Source organism: Pipistrellus hanaki (assembly GCF_964339955.1).
Source record: "Pipistrellus hanaki genome assembly, chromosome: 1".
Lineage (NCBI taxonomy): Eukaryota > Metazoa > Chordata > Mammalia > Chiroptera > Vespertilionidae > Pipistrellus > Pipistrellus hanaki.
The window spans coordinates 11,569,147-11,594,685 of record NC_140503.1 but is presented as its reverse complement, the minus strand read 5'-3'; the positions used below and the strand labels follow the sequence as shown (position 1 = coordinate 11,594,685).

At 40.2% G+C, this 25,539-nt stretch overlaps 2 protein-coding genes across 6 annotated transcripts in view; one reads left to right on the top strand and one right to left on the bottom strand.

Moving 5' to 3' along the window:
- GALC (galactosylceramidase) overlaps positions 1 to 10,492 on the bottom strand; it is a 39,178-nt gene extending 28,686 nt beyond the window's left edge. For both annotated transcript variants that reach the window (XM_084884011.1, XM_084884012.1), the window contains exons 1-5: positions 10,188 to 10,492; positions 3,864 to 3,932; positions 3,531 to 3,594; positions 2,202 to 2,315; positions 262 to 401 (exon numbers count right to left, since the gene is read on the bottom strand). In XM_084884011.1, coding sequence (XP_084740137.1) covers positions 262 to 401; positions 2,202 to 2,315; positions 3,531 to 3,594; positions 3,864 to 3,932; positions 10,188 to 10,382 — 582 coding nt within the window. In that variant the 5' untranslated portion in view covers positions 10,383 to 10,492. The remainder of the gene's footprint in view (positions 1 to 261; positions 402 to 2,201; positions 2,316 to 3,530; positions 3,595 to 3,863; positions 3,933 to 10,187) is intronic.
- A 5,506-nt stretch (positions 10,493 to 15,998) lies between these two features.
- Positions 15,999 to 24,173, top strand: GPR65 (G protein-coupled receptor 65). Of its 4 annotated transcripts, none has more exons than XM_084901553.1 (3): positions 16,004 to 16,069; positions 21,097 to 21,160; positions 22,365 to 24,173. In XM_084901553.1, the coding sequence occupies exon 3, from the start codon at positions 22,788 to 22,790 to the stop codon at positions 23,790 to 23,792; it is 1,005 nt and encodes a 334-aa protein (XP_084757679.1). In that variant the 5' UTR covers positions 16,004 to 16,069; positions 21,097 to 21,160; positions 22,365 to 22,787; the 3' UTR covers positions 23,793 to 24,173. The 4 variants fall into 4 exon arrangements, with proteins under 4 accessions (XP_084757678.1, XP_084757679.1, XP_084757681.1 ...); XM_084901555.1 differs by having other exon boundaries at positions 16,036 to 16,069; positions 21,083 to 21,160; XM_084901554.1 differs by lacking the exon at positions 16,004 to 16,069 and adding an exon at positions 20,007 to 20,064.
- Positions 24,174 to 25,539: the final 1,366 nt, after the last annotated feature.

Below are 25,539 nucleotides of genomic sequence, written 5' to 3'. Positions count from 1 at the left end.
CACCCTCTCCCTTCTTCTCTGAAATCAATAAAAATGTAGTTTAAAAAAATATTTCAGAAAAGGCAAACTCTTAATACATTTTTCAAAAGTGGAAAGAATATGGATGGGCAAAGAAGAAGAATTAAGGGGTTACAGGGAGTTAATTTATGTTATTATCAGACACCAATAAAACAAATAAGTCTCATCAGACAAAATAGTTAACAAAGTACCGCTTTAAAAAATTACAAATAAATGTAAGCATGTTATAAATCTGTTACTAACCCCAATATAATCAATGTCCAAATCATGATAACGCTTGGCACCCATAATCCAGGACACAATATAGTAGGCAGTTAGATGACGGTTTACGTAAGGCCAGTCGAAACGTTTCCCCAGCCATCCAGGGAATGACCACGGCAAGCCTGCAGAGAGGGAGAGTGGGTACAGCAAAGCCAGCGCTATTAGAACCAGAGCAAAGGAAACCAAAAGGAACCCTGTAATTCCTTACTGATCCCCAGAGTCAGATTCAATAACTCCAAATGCTCTTTCAAGAAAAACAAATAAAACAGCAACAAAAACAAACACCTCTCTCAAAGATACCCACAGAAGGAAATATAATGTATAATTTAACTTAACATCCCTAGCACCTACTATAGGGAATGTTTAGTAACCCATTTCTGTTCTCTCAGGTCAAATCAAAGCGTTCTGAAAGGCTTATGTTTAACTACTCCTATGAGGTAAGTACACAATACAAATGCCTCATTCACGGCTAAGGTTACTTAAAATATAAATTACGTAATTAAATTCAGCAAAACTAGTTTGCCCTGATAAATGCCAATGACTCAATAGGGAAGATATAGCTTTGTTAAATGGTGTAGATTAAATAATTCACATTGTTCCTATATGCTAATGGCTGTTTTATGTTTAAAAAAAAAAATGGGAAGAGTAGAATTTACAATTCTAAATCTTAACTATGTTACTGATGTATTAAAATAAATTCAACACTTAAGTGCCCTAGCTGTTTATATGTTACCAATCTAGTCCACCACTGAGAAGTTCAAAATCAAAATGACAAAATGTTTATTTTTCTAAACTCAGGAGGAACGCCTAAGTGTCTTTACGTAAGAAATGTGACATTAAAATAACGCAGCATTTTAAAACAATGAAATGCCACATACATTCTACAGGCCCACTGTGTGTCTCTGCTGGGACATGTTCAACTGCCAGATTTCCTGCATGTAAATGAGCAGTGACCTTGAAAGCAGCCCAATGGCAAATACCACTGAAGTCAATGGTGCTTTGACTGCCCCAAACATTCCTGGAATCTCTTACAAAAGCCCATTTACAAAGCACTCACTCACCCTTCCACTTTTTAATTTAGAAAAACTTATATTTGTCCTTTATATGTTTAAAGTGGTTTTTAAAATCAATAACATAGATCTCATTAATCTCCCTGATGTGCAAGCCTGCTTCAAAAATCACGTTCATTTCAGATGATGAAAGTATGCCATCACGGTGTGTACTTGAAATATTTCACAAGTGTGGACACTGCTACGGAAAACAGTGAAATGAATACAGTCCCATGGGAATCATCCAATTTTCCTGCCACTAGAACCTAAGCTTCATGGGGCAGGAGGTGGGGGCTGGATTGCTAGCTATCCCAGTGCCTGGTACAATGACCACCACCCACGGAGGTTCAAAGCAAACAATGAGCCTTTTGTATGCACCCCTTCTGGAAATGGGGTCCACCACAACATGTAACACACAATTCTGCAGAGAGCTGGAAAATACTACTGCATGTAATATACAATCTTATAACAGCATTGCCCTTTGACAAATTTTGATGAGACATTTTGTTGTGGAAAGTAGCTTAGCATAAAAAAACAAAAACAAAACAGAATGGAATAGTTCCTGTATCTAATTTTGCCATTTACTAATTACCTGACCTTAAATCAGTGGCATAACCTCTCTGTGCCTCTACTGCTTCTTCTGTAAGATGGGGAAAATAATGTCTTACTCCAGGATTATTATAAAGATCAGAGGTAATATATAAGGGCAAAGAAAAAATCATGCCTGGCACATGCTTTGCTATGGGTAGCATGCTGGTAGTATTAATGACATTATTAGTACTTCAGTATTGATAGGGTCTTTACATACACGATGCCGGTTTTAAAAGTTAAGGGAAAACATTTTGCAAAAGCATGGCAAACTCCACTTCTTACCCATGAGTGTGATATTAGAGTTCCGCTTCTTAGCCTCCTTCATTAACCACCACTCATACCCTCGGAAGTAATTTTCATCCAATGCGTAGTGCATGTGGGAGGGCTCAGTGCCATCTGAGTGGGAGAGAGTAAAGAGAGGCAATTCCATTAATAGTGCATCCTAGGGCCACTCGCCCCGACACACATGCACATTTCACAGAGTATTCCAGCTCCAATCCTGAAATGGGGCAAATAAGAATAATCTTTTATAACTTATGGCTGGATGATGAAAGCATATTGTTTCATCTTTTGTCATTTTCCTAAGCATCGTAAGCATCTTCAAAAATAAAACCACAACCTTCTATTATAAGGAGTTTAAGAGAAGTGTTATTACCTCATATAAATTGCAAATTCCTACAACTACATTCTGCTGGGCTTTTGGTGTCTTTGGGGTTTTCAAATTCCAACTTCAAGTTCACATCTCCTGAGCTTCCAGCTTCTCAATCCTGGTTGTGAATCCCAGGGCTCCTAAGGGCCAATTCTCACACTCCATTCCTTTCAACATAAATTAAACACTAATACCACATAGATATACCTGGTTAACAAAAATTACTTCTAAATCACTAACAGGAACTCGAGTGTACAAACAAATCTAAAGTTCATTATAATGAAATTTGACCTAAATATATACAATAATTGTGTGTGTGTGAGTGTGTGTGTGTGTGTGTGTATATGTGTGTGTATATATATATATGTGTGTGTGTACTGTATATATACATATGTATGTATATAATAATTGAGATAATTGATAATTAAATTCCTTTTTTTCCCCATTTTCTTCTTCCTGGAAATTATTGGCCCATAAATTTTTAACTGACTGCAGGTACTACACAAAGCCATCAAAACAGTCATAATGAAGTTTGAAGATTTGTTGGTTACAAAAAATTTTGTTTTGAAAAGAAAAAAAAAGAGCTATGTATCTGATTACTTATATTTGTACCACCTATTTTATTTAAATCTAATAACACTTTGCATCTTATATAATGTTCAAAGCTTTTTTTTAACTTTTTTTTAAGGACCCTATGCTCTGTTTAGTCAAGTAAATATAGCTCTTAAAAAACTGAGGATTCATGACTAAATACTTCAACTAAATAAACAATCTAAAGTCTAAATGCTGTTTTTGATGGGAAAAAATGCACATTTGATATAATTTTTTAAAAAAATAAGTAGAGGAAAAAATGAACATTAAAGAGCAATCTACTAAGCAATAATCAATATCAACAAATGTTGGTATTATTTATATTCTAAGTTTAAGCATAGATTCAAATGTTGGGCAGGGGATACTCTTACCTGTTGTCTGCCCATCGCCACCTATTTCCACTTTTAGAATATGCAAAGAGGCACCAAAGTTTGGCTGGAGGAAAAAGTAACAGTATTAATCTGTGATTCATGGTATGAAGGACAAAACACCACTTCAAGACAATGACTAATTGCTGCGTTTGATTTGACAGATGAGAAAACCAAAACAAAACATCAAAAAAATAGCAACTTATCCCAAAAGGAATTTGCCATTAAAAAAAAAAAAACAACACTAGAATTACGAAGGTGATAAAATCTATGGGTGAATTTCAGCACTGTTTCTAAAATATCATAGCTACCATTAAATAATGACTTTTTCATTACCTTGAAGAGATAATCCAATATTTGAGAACGATAGGGCTCTGGGTAATTTATTAGAAGCCGGGAGGTTGCCTAAAAAAAAAAAAAAAAAAGTTTCAAAAGTATGAATAAAGCAAATCTAATCGTGAATACTTTTTCATGATGCTTTATGCACTGGTATAGGCAACCTAACTGCATCTAGATTCCACATTTACAAACTACATGACCAAGGGCTAATGTTTGTAAAGTGGGTTATCTTATTCATTCAGCTGTTCTTAAATTAAAATAAGATGTAAAGGACTTAGCACAATAGCTGGGATGTAGTACACTCTCAGTAAATGATAGGCATTATGCACACAATTGTTTTTAATAATACAGTCGCTGTTCTCAAATAGCTTACAGACTAGCAGAAGCTCCGATATTTAATTAACCCTTTGCACTCCGAACCATTCTGGACATTGGCTACCAGCTACTCGACGCTACTTTGCGGCGGAAACTCAATTCCCCGTAATCACTAATAAACTGCAATCTCCCCTGAAAGGGGACATCCGAATGATATGCTAGAATTCCGATGTCCCCTGAGAGGGGACAGCAGAATGCAAATTAAGGAGGCACTCTGTGAGTGAGTGAACACTATATATGCTCACTAACTTTGCTCTGACCCGAGGTAAAGGATGCTTCCTGCCCTGCATTGTGCCATTAGAATGGTGTGTTTTTGTTGTTTGGGGGATCATTTTGTCCCCTCTGCGCTCCTATCTTTAAGACCGAAAGTGCTCACATAAAACAAATACTACATCATTATACAATTGCAAGGCCATAGTCACACCCAATGCAAAAGCATTAGTCAAAGACAATAAATAGGCAGTCAGGTCCTCTGCCCAATTTTTAATCTGATTGTTTGTTTGCTTGGTGCGAGTTTTAAGAGGGAGGAGGATAAAGGGGTAAAGGAGGCCAAATATATGGTGAAGGAAGGTGATTTGACTTTGTGTGGTGGATACACAGATCTTGTATCATTGAAATGTACACTTGAACCCTACCTGATCCTATTAACCAATGTCACACCAACACATTTCATTTTAAACCAAAGACGATAGTCAGTTAAGAGTAGTATAGCCAAATGTGGAAATGCCCCATTAAGCAATAACAAATCATTGAGCCTGGAGCCTGTTTCCAACCAGCACAGGAAGCAGCTGTGGCACAGCAGCTGGCACATAGTAAGCTCTCAATAAATGGCAGGCATTGTATGCCAAACTGGACCACCTTTCTCACTCACAGTCCTTGGCATAACTTCCTTCTCCCTCATCTATGAAGTCGGATATTAACCAAAATTAGTCATGTACCTGAGGCCATCATCCTAAGTACTTTACATATAGCCCATAATGCTCCTACCCATGTAGGTATCACTGTGTCCCCAGAAAAGAAACTGAGGCACAGAGAGGTGAAATGACCTTCCCAAGTGAGTAGCAGGGCCCAGAGTGGACCCCTGACAATCTGCTCTGACTCCACATTCTTAACTGCCACACTGCCTTCCCTATCGGGTATGAAGATAAATGAGAACATTCCAGACACTTGCTGCCACAGACTGTGCTAGGTACCCGGGACTCCACCAAGAAGTTTAGAATGGTGTACAAATATTTGTGTTGCAACCATTTTCATTTCATCAGCTTCTAAGATGAGTAAAGTGCTATCCACAAAGACACTATCCAAACAAAACAGATAAAATCTACCCACTCTGAGTTATGAAACAATTCCACTCCTTTTAATAATTTTAAAATGAGTTAAACATAATCAAAGACTTCCATTTTCAGCAAGTGTAAACACTGGATTTAATATCAAAAGTACAGATATCAGGACATATGGGTCCTCCTTTTATGATATGCTAGCTATTCTAGGTTTAAAGCACAAAATAAGGAGAAGGGTAGTAGTAAAGAACAAATCAATTAGTCCATTAGCCCAGTTACCTTGAAATATGAGCCAGTACCTATGAGAGACTTTGCAACATAAGGAAATAGTGTAAAAATCAAGAAAAAAAATGGTTGGGTTAGAGCAGTGGTCGGCAAACTCATTAGTCAACAGAGCCAAATATCAACAGTACAACAATACAACGATTAAAATTTCTTTTGAGAGCCAAATTTTTTAAACTTAAACTATATAGGTAGATACATTGTTATTAGCTTAATTAGGGTACTCCTTTTTTAATTTTATTGATTATGGTATCACATAATTGTCCTCATCCCCCCCATTCCCATCCCAAACCCCTCCCCACATATGCCCCCACCCCCTTGTTGTCCATGGCCACTGGCTAGGCCCATATGCATGCACACAAGTCCTTTGGTTGATCTCTCCCCCTTACCCCTACCCTCCCCTTTGAGATTTTCTACCTGTACACCAGTGTACTTACTGAATTCTCATTTCCTCCAATATCTGACTACAACACTTCAAACTAATGTTTCCAACTTTTCACCCAGCCTTCTGACTTGAATCATGGAGAACTAAAACTGCCCTTTTCCTGAAGCCAGGCAAGCTAAAGTGGGACAACGTGATGTAGACTTCAGAGAAATCACCTCTACTGCATGTTGTGCCTGTTATATTTTGTAGGCCATTAAGAACCGTCACCAGAGACGTTCAAACTTCGAACTAGGAAATCCGTCCGATTGCCACTGCCTGCCCTTCCTCCGTGTGAAGACGTATCTCGAGCCTGATGTCTAGAAAACATCTCAACCACCCTCAGGACTCAGGCTGGGTTTATAGTAGGGTCCAACCAGGAACCATTGTTTTTCTTTTGTTTCCATAGAAATGCCTCTTAATAACCGGATGCAAATACTTAGACCAGGCGGGCGTCCCTTTGGGAGCCCACCTGCATCGCCACTTCCTGAAATGAGACACAGCCCTTACACTGAACTGACCTATTCTCGGGACTAAGGGACTGGTTTGGTGAGATATGGAGCAATCTACCGTATTGCAGGAAAGCCCCATACCCACTTACACCAGATGGCCCCAGATGTTAAAATATTTCACATTATGACCAAAACCACTGAACGGATTTCCAGGGCCTCTAGATCACTGGCCTGGTCTCATGGCAGGACCCTTTCAGCTTGGGACAATGGCCATGGACTGGATTTCACACTACCGCCTGTGTAATTATTATAGGAGTGCTGCTATACCCTATTGAGACATGTACTTTCTGGGTTACAACATGCCCTCCCTCTGACTTTCAGCATATCAAGCTACCCAGGCAGTTAATGTCCTCAGCATGGACGCTGACGCCTCAGCAGCAACGTTGGATTATCTAGTGAGCCTCTGTTTTTGGTGATGCAAGAGCCTGGCTTAAGCTTTGATTACGTAGGCATTCATTTTAAAGATGGTTGTCTCAAATAAGCACATTGCCAGCCACACAACTAGATCAAGAGCCAGGATAGGATGGGACTTTTAAGTTTAAATTCACCATTAGAGTGAGTCTGCAAAACCCTAGGCCCCCACCTTCCACCCCAATAAAAGCAGACACTCCATGCCCACACCCCCGCTCTCTCTTCCTCACCTGCCAGCTCTCTGTGTGGTCCCAGGTATTCGATGAGACGTGGAGCAATCACCCTGTGCTTTCCAGGACGTGTGAGTGCATTGCAATCATAAGAACCAGTCCAGCCACAACGCTGGTTATCGTCAGGTGAAACATAGAACATCCACCCCGCAAGCAAGCATTCAAGGCAAGCCCTGAATTGCATTTGAGGGTGCAAGTGCCATCTGATTCAACCTGACAAGCAATCCATACAAGAACTCAGCCTTAATGTTTTCAAATAAAATTGGCTTCAGCTGTGATCTGGGTTATACAAAAGAAAATCCCACTCCCCCCGAAGGTCCACCACCATAAACCCCACAGACTCAAAGCTCACCAAGGATCCAATCAAGACGAGACAAAGGTTACAAAGAACATAGGACAAAATCAAGTACATTTGGTCTGGAGCCAAGAACAAGGATGCTACTGAAGCAAATTCCCACACCTGGAGGTCACCTGAGAGCATGACCAGGGAGTTGAAGGAAATTATCGGCTGTGCCCACACAATTCTGCACAAGGCCGGAGTGGCCCTCAAGTCTCCCTCACATAAATCTTCCAGCATGCCCAGACAATGCCAATTCATGCCAACTGTTCCAGCCAAAAGAGGACTAAGGAGACATGCCATTAAATGCAACTGGCATCCTGAATAGGATCCCGGAAGAGAAAAAAAAAAAACATTAGGTGACAACTACAGAAACATGAAGGGAAATATGGACTTTCGTTACTATTGGTCGCAATAAATGAACCATACTAATGTGGGATGCTGATAACAGGAGAGACTGCTGCAGGTTTATGAAAATTCTGTATTGTCTTGGCAACTTTTCTGCCTACCTAAAACTATTTTTAAAAGTTTTTTTGTTGCTGAAACCAATTTGGCTCAGTGGATAGAGCTTCAGTCTGCGGACTCAACGGTCCCGGGTTTGATTCCGGTCAAGGGCATGTACATTGGTTGCGGGCACATTTCTGGAGGGGGATATGCAGGAGGCAGATGATCGATGTTTCTCTCTCATCGATGTTTCTAACTCTCTATCCCTCTCCCTTCCTCTCTGTGAAAAATCAATAAAATATATATTTTTTTAAAGTTTTTTGTTTGTTTTTTAAATCCATACCCTACTCCGGAGATCCTTGAATCTAAAGAAAAAAAAAAAGGGAAGGAGGAAGGGAGGAAAGAGAGAAGGAGGGAGGGAGGGAGGGAGGGAGGGAGGGAAGGAGGGAGGGAGGGAGGGAGGGAGAGAGGGAGGGAGGAGGGGAGGGAGGGAGGAGGGGTGGGAGGAAGGAAGGAAGGAAGGAAGGAAGGAAGGAAGGAAGGAAGGAAGTCTTTCAATACTCATTTCTTAGCATGAGACCTAGCTAGTTTGACTCAGTGGATATAGGTCTCAGGTTCAATTCCAGCCAAGGGCACATACCCGGGTTGTGGCCTCCATCCCCAGTAGGGGGCGTGCAGGAGGCAGCCTATCAATGATTCTCTTTCATCATTTATGTTTCTATCTCTCCCTCTACATTCCTATCTGAAATAAATAAAAAATATATTTTAAAAAAAAAACACACTTAGCATGAGAATCAACTGGTGTGTTGTTGAAATGCAGATTCTTAGCCCTATTCCAAACTACAGTCAGAACAGGGGGTGGGAGAGGCCAGCATCTGCAGTTCGACAAGCACCAGGTGATACTATGCACCCCAAGGATGGCCAGCCATTGTCTTGGCTGTTGACCCAATGTTTCCCTCTCCTCACATACAAAAATGAGATCCAGAGGCACTGACCCTTCTAGTGGGCAACTCACCCCTGTGGGCCTTGACCATCTGTAGGCAACACAGTCCCCCACCAATAAGCAATTCTAGACTATCTGTTGATACTAGCATAGCCTGCCATTTTATTTAACTTGTTAAATGATATTGGACTTTTATTGTTGACATTACAGATGCCCTCTATCCCACCCCAGCCCCCATCTTTGCTCCCATTTAAAAAAATAAAAAAATAAAATCCCCCAGATAGTTTCAGGCCTCCTAACTTACGAAAGAGGCCTTGAGGCAGCTGTCCTGCCTCCAACAAAAACCTATTTGGACTCAGAGATAGATTGTTGGCTGCCAGAGGGGAAGGGTGTTGCAGAGCTGGTGATGAAAAAAGGTGATGGGGTTAATAAGTACTGATTGGTAATTTTAAAACGGGCACGGAATGCAAGGTCAGGCATGGGGAATACAGCCGACACTACTGCAATAACTATCTAAGGTGCGGGGTGGGCGCTTGAATTATCAGAGGGAACACTTTGTAACCCATATGAAGGTCTACCCCGTGTGCCCTACCCCTGAAACTAACACAAAATAGTGTTTAATGCGAACTGTACTAGAAAAGTAATTCAAAATGAAATAAAAACACCTGCTGGGCACTGGCCCCTCTGAAAGAATCCAGCTGCGCCAGCCGCCCAGCGCTTCGGGCTCGCGACCCTCTCCCCAGCCAGAGGCCGCGGCTCCCGGCCTTTCTGCAGGGGAGCGCCAGGCTGGTGCCCACGGGGAGGGTTCGAGTCCCAACCCTGGCACTACCTACACCTGTCACACTTGCTCGGTGGACCTGGACGCCCATCCATTACACCTAACTGCCTCTATGGGCTCATTCTAGACCAGCTAGCTCGGCACCGCAGCAGAGGCTCCCACTCCGCAAAGCATCCAAACGCAGGACGGCGCCGCGGGGGCTTGTGGGGCGCCGCGGGGGCTTGTGGGGAGGCGGGGCCCGGCGCCCCCTCCCATCCCCGACCTCGCGCACCGCCACCCACGCAGCCCCCTGCTCGCCGGCCACTCACCCCGCCGCCGCTGATCGCGCCGATGCCATCGAACTCCCGGCCCAGCCCGTCGGAGTCGTCGAGCACGTACGCGCGGCCGAACGCCAGGAGGGCGCCGAGCAGCAGGGGCAGGGCGGCCCGGCTCGCCGAACCCGCGGCGGCCGTCATGCCTTTGGCTCGGCGTTGCCGGGAAGCCTGCAGTAGCCGCTCAGCCATTGTGTGGGTCACAAGACGCCGGCGCTGGGGAGGCGGGTCCGGCCGCCGTCATGATGGGAAAGGGCAGGAGGCCCCTGACGCCCGTGCCGCCATTTTGGATGAGGGCAACCGCCGCCTTCGCGGCCGCCGTACTGTGGCGGGATAGTTGAGCCGCCTTTTATGCTGGCGCCCTTGCAGAGTCGGGCTCTGGCCTGCAGGGTTGCGCTCCCTCCAATGCTTCTCCATCCCTGCTTGAGCACTTTGGCCAAGGCAACCAGTTGGAAAGGCTCTACCACGGCCCCCCCCCCCCCCCATCTCAGGGCGCACCCACCACGTGCCAGTCAGTGACAGCCCCTAAGATAGCCCCAGTTCAGCTGTCCCCTTCGTGGAGTCCCTTAGCTCTCAGAGCCTGTTTCTTCTCACGAAAGATGAAACAGAAAGAGCAGCCGCACGGGGCATTACATGCAATACAAGTAAGGTAATGGGCACCCAGTCCATCTTAGTCGAATGGGTTACACACTTGGCAAACAGGTGGCAAGGTTCTCCATGCCGGTAACTGTGACTTTTTAGCTTTTAGCTTCGTAGAGGACCTCCCACTGCCAGTTGAAATGGTCCCAGATAGATAACCCTCAATTGGAAGGGGAGTTGTGAATTGTCCTGGGATGTCTGCCACATCCAACATTGGTCTGAGAGTTCTGATTTCCTTGGCATGGGAGCAAATGGAAGAGTCCCTGAGAGGCTGCAGGGGAGGTGAGGAGGGGGGCGGATATAGCTGTGCTGTGCTTGCTCTGTCTCTCTTCTTAAATTACTGTAGGTCTAATCTGGATTCCCAAGAACAGCCCCAACATAATGATAATGGTGCCCTTTCACCCTCAAAAATGTTCTGGTTTGGATGATTAGTTATTTAGTCCCCTTTATAGGGATCACTTCTATTTCTTGTTTTCCTAGTACTGCACATATGTGAACTCTACCTTCCCTCCTGCCACCATTCTAGGACACAAGTCAGTAACTATCCAACTCCCATAGATTTACCTTTCCAAAACTCACTTTCATCCATCTGTTCTAACTGTATTAAGCGTGAGCTGGAGCAACAGTAAATGAAAAGCCAAGGATGACAGATCAAGTCAATGCTAAGTATTCTATCAACCCAGTGATTTTATATTCATGATATGCATATAACATGTAATAATGTCACTAGAAGGAAAGTACCAACGTGGTAATAGAGGAAAATACCATGTATGTGAAATCAGGAAGTGGAGACTGCAGCATGAGTCATCCTGTAGCGCATCGTTGTACCTGGCATTTGGGAGGCACACCACAAATATTTGTGTAATGTGTGAAATCTGCAGAAGAAGAAACACAAAATATTTAACAGGAAAAGTAGCTTTGCCTCCAGGACAAATTACTGGTTCCTATTAGTTCATACACCAGAGTGATTCCTTACTCAAGAAAAGATTTCTTGTTTCAAATTTATTTTCTGTGCTTTATTATACAAGGAAGTTTCTAATAATAATAAAAAAAAGCAAGAATACAAGCTGATAAAGGGAAATCCTTGGACCACTGGGCACAGCATTCAAATTTGCTCAAGACGTGAGAAAATGGAAATAGCAGTTAGACATGTAGGTCTTTTCTCATGATTTGGTAGCTGGCTTCCCTCAGACCAAGCAATCAGAGAGAGGGGGTAGGGGGAAGTCACGAATTTTTCTGACTAAACCATTGCTTCTGCTTTATTCTATTAACTAGGGTGGCACACGAAGTCTAGCCACATCACAGTGACAAATTAGGCTTCACCTTTTGAAAGGAAGAGGGTCAAAGAATTTATGAACATAATTCAAAATCACACACATACCCATGATGAATTTTAGAAAACCACTTATAAGATGTAGCATTAAATATTGCAGTAACTAATATTGAACTTCTGGAAAGAAATGGGTTTTATAAAATACCATAAAGAGACACTGATGCCGCCACCTTGCTATACTAGCAGTCAGCAGCTGTGCGTAGCTGCAGGTTGCCTAGGACCAAGCCAGAGAGGGTCAGACCTGCATTACCACCATTTGTCCACCATCCAGAACTAAAATATCATTGCTGACATGTACACATAAGGAACTGTTTGACATTGAAATTGGGACTCAAAAAACTGTTGGCACAGAAAGAAACTCACTACAGACTGATTCATTTGCCTCTCAGCATAACCATTATTGCTTGTCTCATTTCCAGTTTTTATAAGTGTATTTCCAGTGTCGCATAATCTCACTCATCTAGGGGAAATGATGAACAACCTAAACTGATGAACAAAAACAGACCCAGAGAAAGGGAAGCATCGATCAGACTATCAGACCTCAGAGAGAAGGTAGAGGAGGGTGGGAGTAAGGGGAAGAGGTCAACCAAAGGACTTGTATGCATGCATATAAGCCTAACCAGTGGTCACGGACAACAGGGGGGGTGGGAACATGTGTGGGGAGGGGTTTGGGATGGGAATGGGAGGATGAGGACAAATATGTGATATCTTAATAAAGAATTTTTTTTTTAAGTTTACTCAATTACTGTGTATTTGCAAAGATACTTTAGCATCCTCTTAAAAAGCATGTGGAGAATGAAGATGCATTATTTTTTATAAAGTTGCAAGTATTCCTGTCACTCTTGGATCTTTTATGACAATTTCTACTATGCTCATTCTATGGATTTTAATATTACCCACGCTCTCAATAACAGAACCTTTACCAGCCCTGATGCCACAGAATCCATACCAATCAATCTGTCCCCAGTTATTCAGCCCCAGCTAACTCAATTTTTGCCAAACATCTGTATTTCTTCTCTGTCCCATCCTTTAGGTTGAACCTCCTTCAATATTAAAGCATGCTTTAGTTAAACCTAAATTCATGAACCACTTTTTGTCTTTTTTTATTATTATTGATTTCAGAGAGGAAGGAAGAGGGAGAGAGAAGTAGAAACATCAATGAAGAGAGGGAATTGATCTGTTGCCTGCACGCCCCACACTGGGGACCGAGCCCGCAATCTGGACATATGCCCTGACCGGGAATTGAACCATAACCACCTGGTTCATAGGTTGATGCTCAACCACTGAGCCACGCTGGCCAGACACTTTGGGGATCTTAAATCTTAAACTATCAGCTGGCTATCCCCACCATAAGCAAACTTGACAGAACAGATGACTTCAAAAATTAAGCTAAATAGCAGTCTGCACACCCACAATACACCAGAGGAAACCATTTGGAATAGTCTTCTTAACATTTGGTTGTTAAGGGAAATAATAAAGGCACTAACATTATTTATATAATTTAATAAATGGAATGATAAAGACATTAACATTATATAATTTAATAAATGGAATAATGCGGACATTAACATTATTTATATAATTTACAAACACAAAGAAATACATATATTCTAAAAAGGTGTTTAGGATATGAAAGATTCCAGCCTTTAGTTTGGTAACACATCTCCATTTTAACTATTACTATATTTAAGCATGTTTTGACTTAACCTTGAAATCAAAAACGTTTACAAGTCTGAAATGAGAAGCTGTATTAACTCAAAACGTGAAGCCAAATGAGCAAGGGGTACAATGATGCAATAAAGTATCCCAAACAGACAAGAATTTGAACACAAATCATTTCCACCCTTTTCCCTTTGCAGAGGAAGGAAGAGGGAGAGAAACATCAATGATGAGAATTATTGATTGGCTGCCTCCTGAACACCCCCTTCTGGGGATTGAGCCTGCAACCTGGGCATGTGCCCTGACTGGGAATCAAACCATGACCTCCTAGTTCATAGGTCAGTGCTCAACCACTGAGCCATACCAGCTGGGAAATACCTCTCAATAAGAGGCTGCAGGCCAGGCACTAGAACAGCCTTCCTTGCTTCACAGCTTGCCTTCTCTTGGCATCTCCAACCCCCACATAAATAGCAGCCATCTGCCCATCATTTTGTAGCTCATGCTGGGTGACTCTAGGCATAGCATGGTCAGTAGTTGACTTTGCACCTTCCAGAGCTAGTGCACAAAGGAAAGATCAGAAGAAATCTCCAGAAAAAGAACTAGATGAAATGGAAACAAGAAAACTACCAGATACAGTGTTCAAAACAATTGTTATAAGGATGCTCAAGGAACTTAAAAGAACTTCAAGAAACTTAGTGAAAACATTAATGACATAAAAAAAAAAGACCAGTCAAAAATGAAGGATACACTAACTGAAATTGAAATTGAAAGCCTATTTGAAAAAAAAAAAAAAAATGACAGAAAACTTCCCTTACGTGGTGAAAGAAATAGACACACAAGTCCAGGAAGCACAGAAAGTCTCAAATATCAATAAGAGGAACCCAAAGAGGCCCACACTAAGACACATCATAATCAAAATGCCACAGGTTAAAGACAAAGAGTGAATCTTAAAAGCAGCAAAAGAAAAACAGTTTCCTACAAGGGAGTTCCCATAAGACTGTCAGCTGATTTCTCAATAGAAACTTTGTAGGCCAGAAGGGAGTGGCAAGAAATATTCAAAGTGATGAAAAGCAAGCACCCACAATCAAAATTACTCTACCCAGCATAGCTACCATTTAGGACTGAAGGTCAGATAAGAACTATACAGATAAGAAAAAGCCAAAGGAGTTCACCACCAAACCAGAATTACATGAAATGTTAAAGGGTCTTCTTGAAGGAGAAGGAGGAGAAGAATGAGAAGGAGAAGGAGGAGGAGGGGAAAGGAAAAGGGAGAGGAAAAGAAGAAATCAAGAATATGAACAATAAAATGGCAATAAATACATATCTAGCAACAATTGCAACTAAAAATCAAAATAAGCAAACAAGAAACTAATGAGCAAAATAAACTGATGAATAAATAGAACCAGAGGCATGGAAACATGGAACAGACTGAAGGATCTCCGAGGGAAGGGAGGTGGGAGGAATGGGAAGAGATTAACCAAAGGACTTATATATGCACATATGAATAACCCATGGACACAGACAATAGGGTGATGGAGGGCCTAGGGTGGGGAAGGAACTGGGTAGAGGCTGGCAATGGGGAGAAATAAAGGGGGGAGGGGAATCTGTAATACTTTCAACAATAAAGATTTTTTTTAAAACCCTAGGAATGTCTTCTCCCCACACTCCACCACCCTCTTTTCACACAAGAATTCCTCCTAAGAAGCAATAAGTGCTGCTTTAACTAGTGAAGTTTTCATCACTGTATTATGGTTATTATTGCATGTACCTTTCTCCTTCTCTGGGTGATAAGCTCCTACAGGCTATAACCAGGTCCTACATAGCTCTCAGCACTGTGTGCTAAGAGTATTATAGAGGTATTTGTTGGCAGAGCAAATGAATGACTGAATCAATGAATAAATGAATTCTAGTACATATTCTATTAAATTACCCCCATGTAATTTTGGTGTGCATGTATACATTGTAATTAAAATGCTGAGAGAATTTTAATTTTTTGTAATTTTTATAAAAAATTATACTCCACTAAATAATAGATAAAACATCTTTTAAAGTATTTAGGAGTCTTTTGTTGTTGTTGTTCAGATTTGGATAAAATACCTCCCTCTTATTGAGATGCTGCTTCCTCATTGGTTTATGATGAAATATAACTGCAACTTCCTGTCCACTCAACAGTGTGGGTTTCTCTTCTTGATGCAGGCAGATTTTTCTGGATCCTCAGTTGACAAACACGTCACCCCAAGAAACACGGGTAAGTGTTAAATTTTTCAATGAAATAAGATTTCTAAGTTAACATACTTTTGCATGATTGTCAGTGATGTTTGCAACATTTTGTCTAGTGTAGGTTGTATAAATGTGGCGCTGGGGAGCATCGTAAGAGGGAAAAGAGGATGACACGTGGTTTCCTCTACTTTGAGAAATGATAAAAGGATGAAAAAATTTGCATTTACGAAGAAGTAAAATTTTATGCAAAGGGGGGATGTTTATACTCTGTTTCCTTTTTGTTTGGCAAACTGAATTAAGTGGTTAGTAAGAAAGTCTATATCCAAGAAAACTCATGGCTGTAGAGTTAGTTAGCATCATTTCCTCATCCGCACAATGGTCTAGTGATACTTTTTATACCACCAGAACTAAAGTGAAATTGGGAAATAATATTTCCATTATTAAGAAGTATCGAGTAATAATTCTTAATAAGTATCACACTGTCTGGCACATAGTAGAGTCTTAATAAGTAGTTATTAAAAATGATAAATGAAGGCAAATGTGACCTATAACACTATAGGAAAACATTTTGTCTTTTGATCATTGCCATCAACGATTTATACTACTTTAGGAGCTGGTTAAGAACAGTTATATTTTAATATGCTATGGATTATCTCCTTTTGGCAATTGGTAACAATGACAACAAAAGTCAAAAATGTACATACATTTTTTTCAGAACTGGTTCTAAAAATAATTCTTCTGAAAGTTTGATTAGTCAAAATAATAACTGAAAAGATGTATGAATAATAAAATCATCTATCCGTTAAAATATCAGATTCACATCAAACCACTGGGGCTCCTGGTTGTTTTAGTCAAGATAGGAAATGCTTTTACACAGAAGGAAATGCGTTCCCTTGATAACTTTTAAGTCATCATAAAAACCATTCTTTCCATTTTACTCATCTTTTTTTAAAATATATATATATATTATTGATTTTTTTTACAAAGAGAAAGGGAGAGAGAGCTAGAAACATCAATAAGAGAGAACCATCAATCAGCTGCCTCCTGCACACACCCCACCAGGAATGTGCCCACAACCAAGGTACATGCCCTTGACCGAAATTGAACCTGAGACCTTTCAGTCTACAGGCCGACACTCTATCCACTGAGCCAAAACAGTCAGGTATCATTTTACTCATCTTATCTTTTTTTTTTGGAGAGAAATGGTGCATATTTTTGAGTAACAAGAGTAAAGGAGGGCCCCTCCCTGACCAGCTCTCTCGGTCCTGGGCCTGAGGAAGGATAGTTCATGGTTCAGGTGCTCTCCCAGACACATGAGCCCAGTAATGGACGTGATGCTGTGCAGCCATCAGAGTTGTGTCCTCAGTAGCTTATTCAATCTTTCATGCATCTCGGATGCCAAACCAGTCAGGCATCATTTTCCTTCTCACTTATATGCTTTCTTGTATAAGGATTTTAGGGGTCAATTTTTTCAGTGGTGGTTTATCTGAAAATGTCTATATTTTTGCTTTTGAAATTTAGTTCTTTGGGGTATGCAATTGTGGGGTTACATTTTCTTAGTCATTTGGAACTATCAATCCACTGTTTTCTGGCGTCTGTTATTATTGCTATTGAGAACTCCTTTGTCAGTGTAATGTCACCCTCTGTAGTGAGTCCATCTTTTCTCTCCGGCTCTTTTTTCTTCATTTTTGTTGATCTACAGTTTGATGACAATGTGTCTAGTGTAGATTTCCATCTTTATTTGTTTGTTTCAATCCCAGTGGGATTCACTGGGCTTCAGGCATTTGAGGATTCCGTGTCCTTCATGAGTTATAGACTGCTGTTGGTCACACTTGTTTTGTGTTACTAGTATATATCTATGTTTCTATTCATTTTCTCTCTAAAGTTCTTGGGGATCTGGTATGCTTCTTCCTTATTTTTCCTGAATTTCTCACATAGTAGCTAATATCTCTCTCTCTCTCTCTCTCTCTCTCTCTCTCTCTCTCTCTCTCTCTCTCTCTCTCAGTGAGTCCATGTTTGCTGGAAGTCTATCTGTGAGAATTCTTTGAAGCCTGCATTGGGGACCTTCCTCCAGGGTGGACTTGTATTTACTTCTTCCTCATGCTTAGGATATTTATTTTTGTTTTGTTTATATGAATTGTTTTTATATGTGAGGAAAGAAGTTAAGCCATGTCCTTTTTAGGGAGGCAAAATGGTCCATCTGCGGGTGAAACAGATATTAATTGTCAAGATTCTTTACATCCCATCTCACATAGCCTTTTGATTCCACATTTTGGCTTTTTAATTGCAATCAACTTTCATATGGAAGAATTCACATATCCCCAGTGTACAGCTTGCTAAGTTTTACAAACAGAACTTGTTCACGGGATAAACACTTTTATAGAGAAATGAAACCTTACAAATTCTCAGAAGTCCCGAAGTGCCCTCTTCCAGTCATTGCCCAACCCCTCCCTAAGTTAAGAACTTAACCACTACCTGGCCTCCTTCCTCTCTCTCTCTCCCTTTCTCTCCCTTTCTCTCTCTCTCTCTCTCTCTCTCTCTCTCTCTCTCTCTCTCTCTCTCTCTCTCTCTCACACACACACACACACACACACACACACGCACAAACACACACACAAAAATGTTTACTATGACACTTCATATGGTTTCCTACATTAATGCAGATCAGCTTTGTTGAGAAGGAAGAGAAATACACAATGGTTCTTACTTGTAAGAGATGATTAGATAGATAGATAGATAGATAGATAGATAGATAGATAGATAGATAGATAATGAATAGATAGATCTCACAGTAGGTCTTTATATGTTCTTCTTTATCATATTATAAATAGTGAAAAAATAATTTCAACTTTAAAACAATTCACAGAGGATTCCTAAGCTAAACTAAAAAATAGGTTATAAAATTCAGCCTCATAACTCTGAGAACTGGGAGGTTGTTTTTTCTTGGAGTGGTAGCAAGATATTTGCTCCTTTTAAGCATCTATTTCCAAAATCAAGTGCAGGAAGAAAATACAATAAAAGCCCGTTTAAGTAAAATTCTTACATTATCCATTATAACTTGTTGAAAAGAAACACTTTTTATTTTAACCTTTTAAAGAAAACATGGTTATAGTTATAAGGAAACAACAACACATTGTCGCAGAATTTGAGGACATGATGTGAGATTATTTTTATAAGTTTATTTGAAGGCCGTGTTTTATAGAGAACATAAAAGTGATTATTTCTAGAAAATGTGGTTTTATCTATGTAATTTGCATAAATGATTATTGATAAGCCATGTTCTTTAATTAAAACTGTTCTAACTACAAGACTTGTGCTAATCTATTGGTGCTACTACTTAGATGGAAAATAGAAAATATCTTCCTTCTCAACAAAAGCAGTCTGAATTGTTGCAAAAACACAATTTTGTATAAAAGGCAAAAAAACAAAATAAGAGTTTCTAGCATTACAATCTAGAATTGTGAGTGAATTCTACCAAAGATTAAATACATCATTTGGGGTTAATTGCTTAATAGGTAGCTCAATTCTGTATTTGACATGTTAGGGTTATAATAAATAGCACAGAGTTGTAGTGAAACATAAATTACAACAAGTATGCATGCCATTTAATACAGTGCCTAAAACATCTAGCCCTCACTACATGGACAACTACACTGATTTCTGACAGCATAGATTAATTTTATCTGCTTCTTAATCAGATTGTGTACACTCTCTGTCACTCTGCATTATGTTTCTGAACTTTAACCATGCTATTGCATGAATATAGTAATCATTTGTTCATTTTCATTGGTTCATGGATTTCAATTGTGTTGCTTTACAATGATTTACTTACCTATTGTACTGCTAATAAGTATTCCAGTTAGGGTATATTAGAAATAGTATACTGTGAACATGCTAATTCTACATCTTTTTGTAATCACATGCATCTATTTCTGTTGTGCATGCACCTAGAAGTGGAGTTTCTGAACCATATTATATACACAAGTGCCAGTTTTTCAACCATTTACACCTATTGATATAAAGGTATGGATTTCACATTCTATTCCTATTTTTAGGTGTGGTAAAACTAGAGCATTTCAGTTCTCCATTCTGTTTTAAGAGTGACATATATATACCACACACTCTGAATATGGGTTACGCTGTCAGAATCCTTGTGCCTTGTGAAGACAGGTCTCTTTTGTGCCTAGGACTCAATGACATTTGGAAGTGGGTGGTTTTGATGTTATCTGCACACAGATAGAAGGCAAATCTTCCTTCTCTTGCCTAGTGCCTCTACAAAGCTTTCTGTAAATGCACCCATCAGATAAATCATCTAAAGCACCAATGGGCCTCACTAGCAAAGGAAGATAGAAATATTTCTCCATCCCTGTATGGCAAAAAGAGTGGATTCTCTGTTCCTATATGGTCATGTAACATCAAACCTGTACATCTATAGGTAGGTAGGTAGGTAGATAGATAGATGATAGATAGATGATAGATAGATAGATAGATAGATAGATAGATAGATAGATATACAGGATGCCACCAAAAATGTACACATATTTTGCAAAATTATAAAGGCAGTGTTTATTAAAATGTATTTCATTTTCAAAATGTAATAGAATCAGTTGTAAAATGTGTACACATTTTGCGGGGACACCCTGAATATACACACATATATACATTCACCTAATTAAGAAGGAAACTGATTACCACAAGATTTTAATCAGAACTGAGAACATTCTGACCTCTGTTTCACAGGAGTATCAGAAAGATAACGTGTTAGCCACAAAGGAAGCAAAAGAAGAACAGAAGAGATAGTGTTATCTTGATGAAGGTTTAGTAAGCTCTGCTACTTTAAAATACTTTATCAAATTTCTTGCGACAATATTATAATAAGTTGACTTTAAAAGTGCCTTATCTCTAGAATGCCTATGATATTAACATTTTGAGACCATAAACCATAGAGCTTATTATACATTCAAATGCCTTTATTATTACAAACACATCAATGAATTTGACATCTTTTTTGTTAGCTCTTAAGATGACTTTTCAACTTTAGTTTTGTATTCTTAGGTCATGTCCAGTGAGAAATAGAATTCCCTGGAATCTAGCATCTCTTGGATAATTCTTATTTGAAGTAGGTAAAATATCTCAGCTTGATTTCCTTTATTGAAGTCAATTAGGTCATTTTCCTGTTATAAACACTTTTATTATAGTTTAATGCATGTTTTAAATCTCTAATAAGTGAAATCCTACCTAATAAAAGAGTAATATGCAAATTAACAATCATTCCACTACACCCACCAGTTACACCCACCAGCCAATCAGAGCGAGTATGCAAATAAACCCAACCAAGATGGCTACCAGGAAGGAGGCTTGGGTTTCCCCTGCAACGGAGGAAGCCAAGCTTTCCATACATCCTGGCAGGCCCAGGCCTCCACTCAAGGCTATAAAGTTTCAATTATAGAAGGTAAATAAATCCAAACAGAAATGGCAGCAGCCAAGGAGCGAGCAGAAGGCTTGGCTCCACTCCAGGCTACAAAGTTTCAATTGTAGAAGGTAAATAAATTCCAGATACCAGGGCCTCTGCTTGAGTCACCAGGGGGCATGGCTGGCCTGCAAACCACCACAGGCCCCTCACCCAGGCCGCCCCACACCCCAAGGGAACCCCCACCCTGATCCAGGACACCCTTCAGGGCAAACTAGCTGGCCGCCACCCGTGCATCAAGCCTTTATCCTATTTAATAAAAGAGTAATATGCAGATTGACCATAACTCTGACACACAATATTGTTGCCCCCATGTGGACACAAGATGGTCACCACAAGGGGAAGGCAGTTAGGAAGGACCAGGTCTTCAAGGGAGGGCAGTTGAGAGGGACCAGGCCTGCAAGGGAGGGCAGTTGGAGGCGATCATCCCTGCAGTGGAGGGCAGTTAGGGGTGACCAGGCCGGCAGAAGAGGGAAGTTGGGGCCAAAGAGGCTGGCAGGGGAGCAGTTAGACATCAATCAGTCTGGCATGGGAGTGGTTAGGGGGTGATCAGGCTGGCAAGCAGAAGCAGTTAGGGGCAATCAGAAAGGCAGGCAGGCGAGCAGTTGGGAGCCAGAAGTACTGGGTGTGAGAGGGTTGTCCAACTGCCTGTTTAGGTGGGATCGGGCCTAAATGGGCAGTCAGACATCCCTTGAAGGGTCCCAGATTTGAGAGGGTGCAAGCTGAGCTGAGGGACATCCTCCTCTCCCATGCATAAATTTTGTGCACCAGCCCTCTAGTACAAGAATATTGATTCAAAATCCTAATGTATCTTTTAAACATCTAAATTATTCTACTTCATCTTTTATTACAGAAACAAAGGCATTTTAAAAAGAGATGTCAATCTCTGTGAAATTTATCTGTGTTTGCACCAAATTTATCTGAGTTTCACGCCAAACAAATTGGGGACAACAAGCTCTGAAAGATTGATCCTTGAAAGTTTCTTCACCAGCATTCTCTGACGATAAACACATGGACATCTGCCCACCAGAATCAACTGGCCAAACTAGCTCACTGCCAGGTGCCTGCATCCTCACTTCACACCATTGATATCTGTGTGAAAAGGGATCTATGCCCATTCTTTAAAAGCATTCATGAATTAACCAGCATGCTTAGAAGCAAAGATAATTAAAAAGTGAAAGAGAATTCGATGTTGAGGACAAACTAAATGAGGCAAGACTGGCTTTGCAGTTTAGCTCCTAAGTACTAATGTCATTGCCACGTTTAAAAGAAGAAAATGAACCACAGCATATGTACTGATGAGCAGCACACCCTGGAACATTATTTGTTTCCAATTGTTTACGTCTTCGTGGTAATAGTCAGCATTCCAGCCAATATTGGATCTCTCTGTGTGTCTTTTCTGCAAGCAAAGAAAGGAAATGAGTTGGGAATTTATCTCTTCAGTTTGTCACTGTCCGATCTGCTGTATGCTCTCACCCTCCCTCTATGGATTCATTACACTTGGAATCGAGACAACTGGACTTTCTCTGCTGCCTTGTGCAAGGGATGTGCTTTCTTCACGAACATGAACTTTTATAGCAGCACAGCCTTCCTCACCTGCATTGCTGTGGACCGGTACTTAGCAGTTGTCCACCCTATGAAGTTCTTTTTCCTAAGAACAGGAAGATTTGCATTCGTGGTCAGCCTATCCATCTGGGTAGTAGAAACCATCTTCAACGCTGCCATTTTGTGGGAAGAGGAGATATTTACAGAATATTGCGACACCAATAAATCTAATTTTACTCTATGCTATGACACATACCCTTTGTTGGAGTGGCAAATTAAGTACAACTTATTTAGGACGTGTACGGGCTATGCTATACCTTTGGTCATCATAATGGTTTGCAACCAGAAAGTTTATCAAGCGGTGCAACATAATCAAGCCACGGAAAACAGTGAAAAGAAAAGAATCATAAAACTACTTGTTACTATCACGTTGACTTTTGTCTTGTGCTTCACTCCCTTTCATGTGATGCTGCTGCTTCGCAGCATTTTAGAGCCTATAGTTAACCAAAGCTATGGGAAGCAGACCTATAAAATGTATAGAATCACGGTTGCATTAACAAGTTTAAATTGTGTTGCTGATCCAATTCTGTACTGTTTTATAACTGAAACAGGAAGATCCGATATGTGGAATATATTAAAATTCTGTACTGGGAAACTTAATAAATCACAAAGACAAAGAAAAAGCATATTTTCTATGTCCACAAAAGATACTATGGAGTTAGACACCCTGGAATAGAACCAAGGAATTGTTTTAAGGTGCGCAATATTATATCATCAAGATTACATTCTGAAAAGGAAACTTAGCATGGGATGGGACTAAGTTTTCCAACTGAGGGAATACTTTAATATCCTCTTCAGTGGGGAAATATTTTGAAAGTGCACTGTGCAGCTCCTTGGCTTTTATTAAATGAATATTAAACAAAAACCTAATATCTCCTAATTACTCGGAATTGCTATGGTTGATGGCAGTTGTTTTTGTACCTATGCTATAATCCCTCAGAGGTTAGCAAGATATGTAGGACTGTGTGTCTTTAATTTGGTAACCTCTATGTCTGGTTTTTATTATTTTCTCATTCTTTCTATAGATTTTAGGCCATCAGCTATAACTTCTCCCAACCTTATGTCCTTGTCTCCAACAACCCCAACTACAAAATACCTCTTCTAATCCTCTTACTCCTTACTAAATATTTATTGAGCCCACCATAAATACTGTTTTGTGTTTATTGTTGGGGTTACAAAACATATGGTCTCATGAAGCCTAGGGAAGCTCACGTCAGTTCAGACACCTAGTCACTTCTATAAAAAGGAAAAGGAAATGGGTTAGAGTGACAATCTGAAGGCTCTTTCGGCTGCTCAAAGACTTTCTTTACTTTCTTTCCAATCACATTTTTGTTTTATTTTGATTTTTAAATATTCACAGTTAAGTACATAGTAGTTGAATTTACCAGAAGTTTAATGTTAAGACAAAAAGATATTATGGATTAAAAAAAACAACATTTATTACATTAAATCTTTTTTAGGGGACTTTTAGGACTTACAATATTTAGAGAGTCTTGATATAATATGTTCTTTTGGGTTGTCATTATAGAAATTACTCTGCTAGTTTTAAGTAGGTATTGGGTGAACATTTTTCCCAACCAATATATTTTTATTTTATTTTATTTTTATTGATTTCAGAGAGGAAAGGAGCGTGAAAGAGAGATAGAAAAATCAATGATGAGAGAGAATCATCAGTCGGCTGCCTCCTGCATGCTCCCCCCTGGGGATTAAGCCCACAACCCAAGCATGTGCCCTGATTGGGAATATGTGCCCTCTTGGTTCATAAGTTGGTGCTCAACCATTGAACCATGCTGTGCTGGCCTAACCAATGTATTTTTAAAGATTTTTATCCTACTCTTCTCCTTTTGTGCTTCCTTCTTTGTCTTATCTGTTTCCTCTACTTCCCCAAACCCCCTGCAAATGATCAGATAATAAATGTTTAGTATCCATTTGCTGGTCTCACAAAAAGCTAGATAACAAGAAAGTCTATCTCCCTTCAATAATGAATTTCTAGACACACACTAAGAAACTAACTCATTTTTCAGGAAAATTTTCTGCTGGTGTGTACAAAGAGAAAAACCTTGCTTGAAAGCCATATGTACATTTTCTGTTCTTTGCATTTTTCTGTTCGTAAAGTTTGAAGAAAATTACCCTTTGCACTCCGCTGTCCCCTCTCAGGGGACATCGGAATTCTAGCATATCACTCGGATGTCCCCTCTCAGGGGACATTGCAGTTTATTAGTGATTACGGGGAATTGAGTTATTTCAACGCACGTTTCCACCGCAAAGTAGCGTCGAGTAGCTGGTAGCCAATGTCCAGAATGGTTTGGAGTGCAAAGGGTGTCTGGGCACTCAGAGAAACACATATGCTGAAAAATTGAAGGTATTCTGTTAAAAATGAAGAGCAACTAAAATGGGCCCTGGCCAGGTAGCTCAGTTCATTA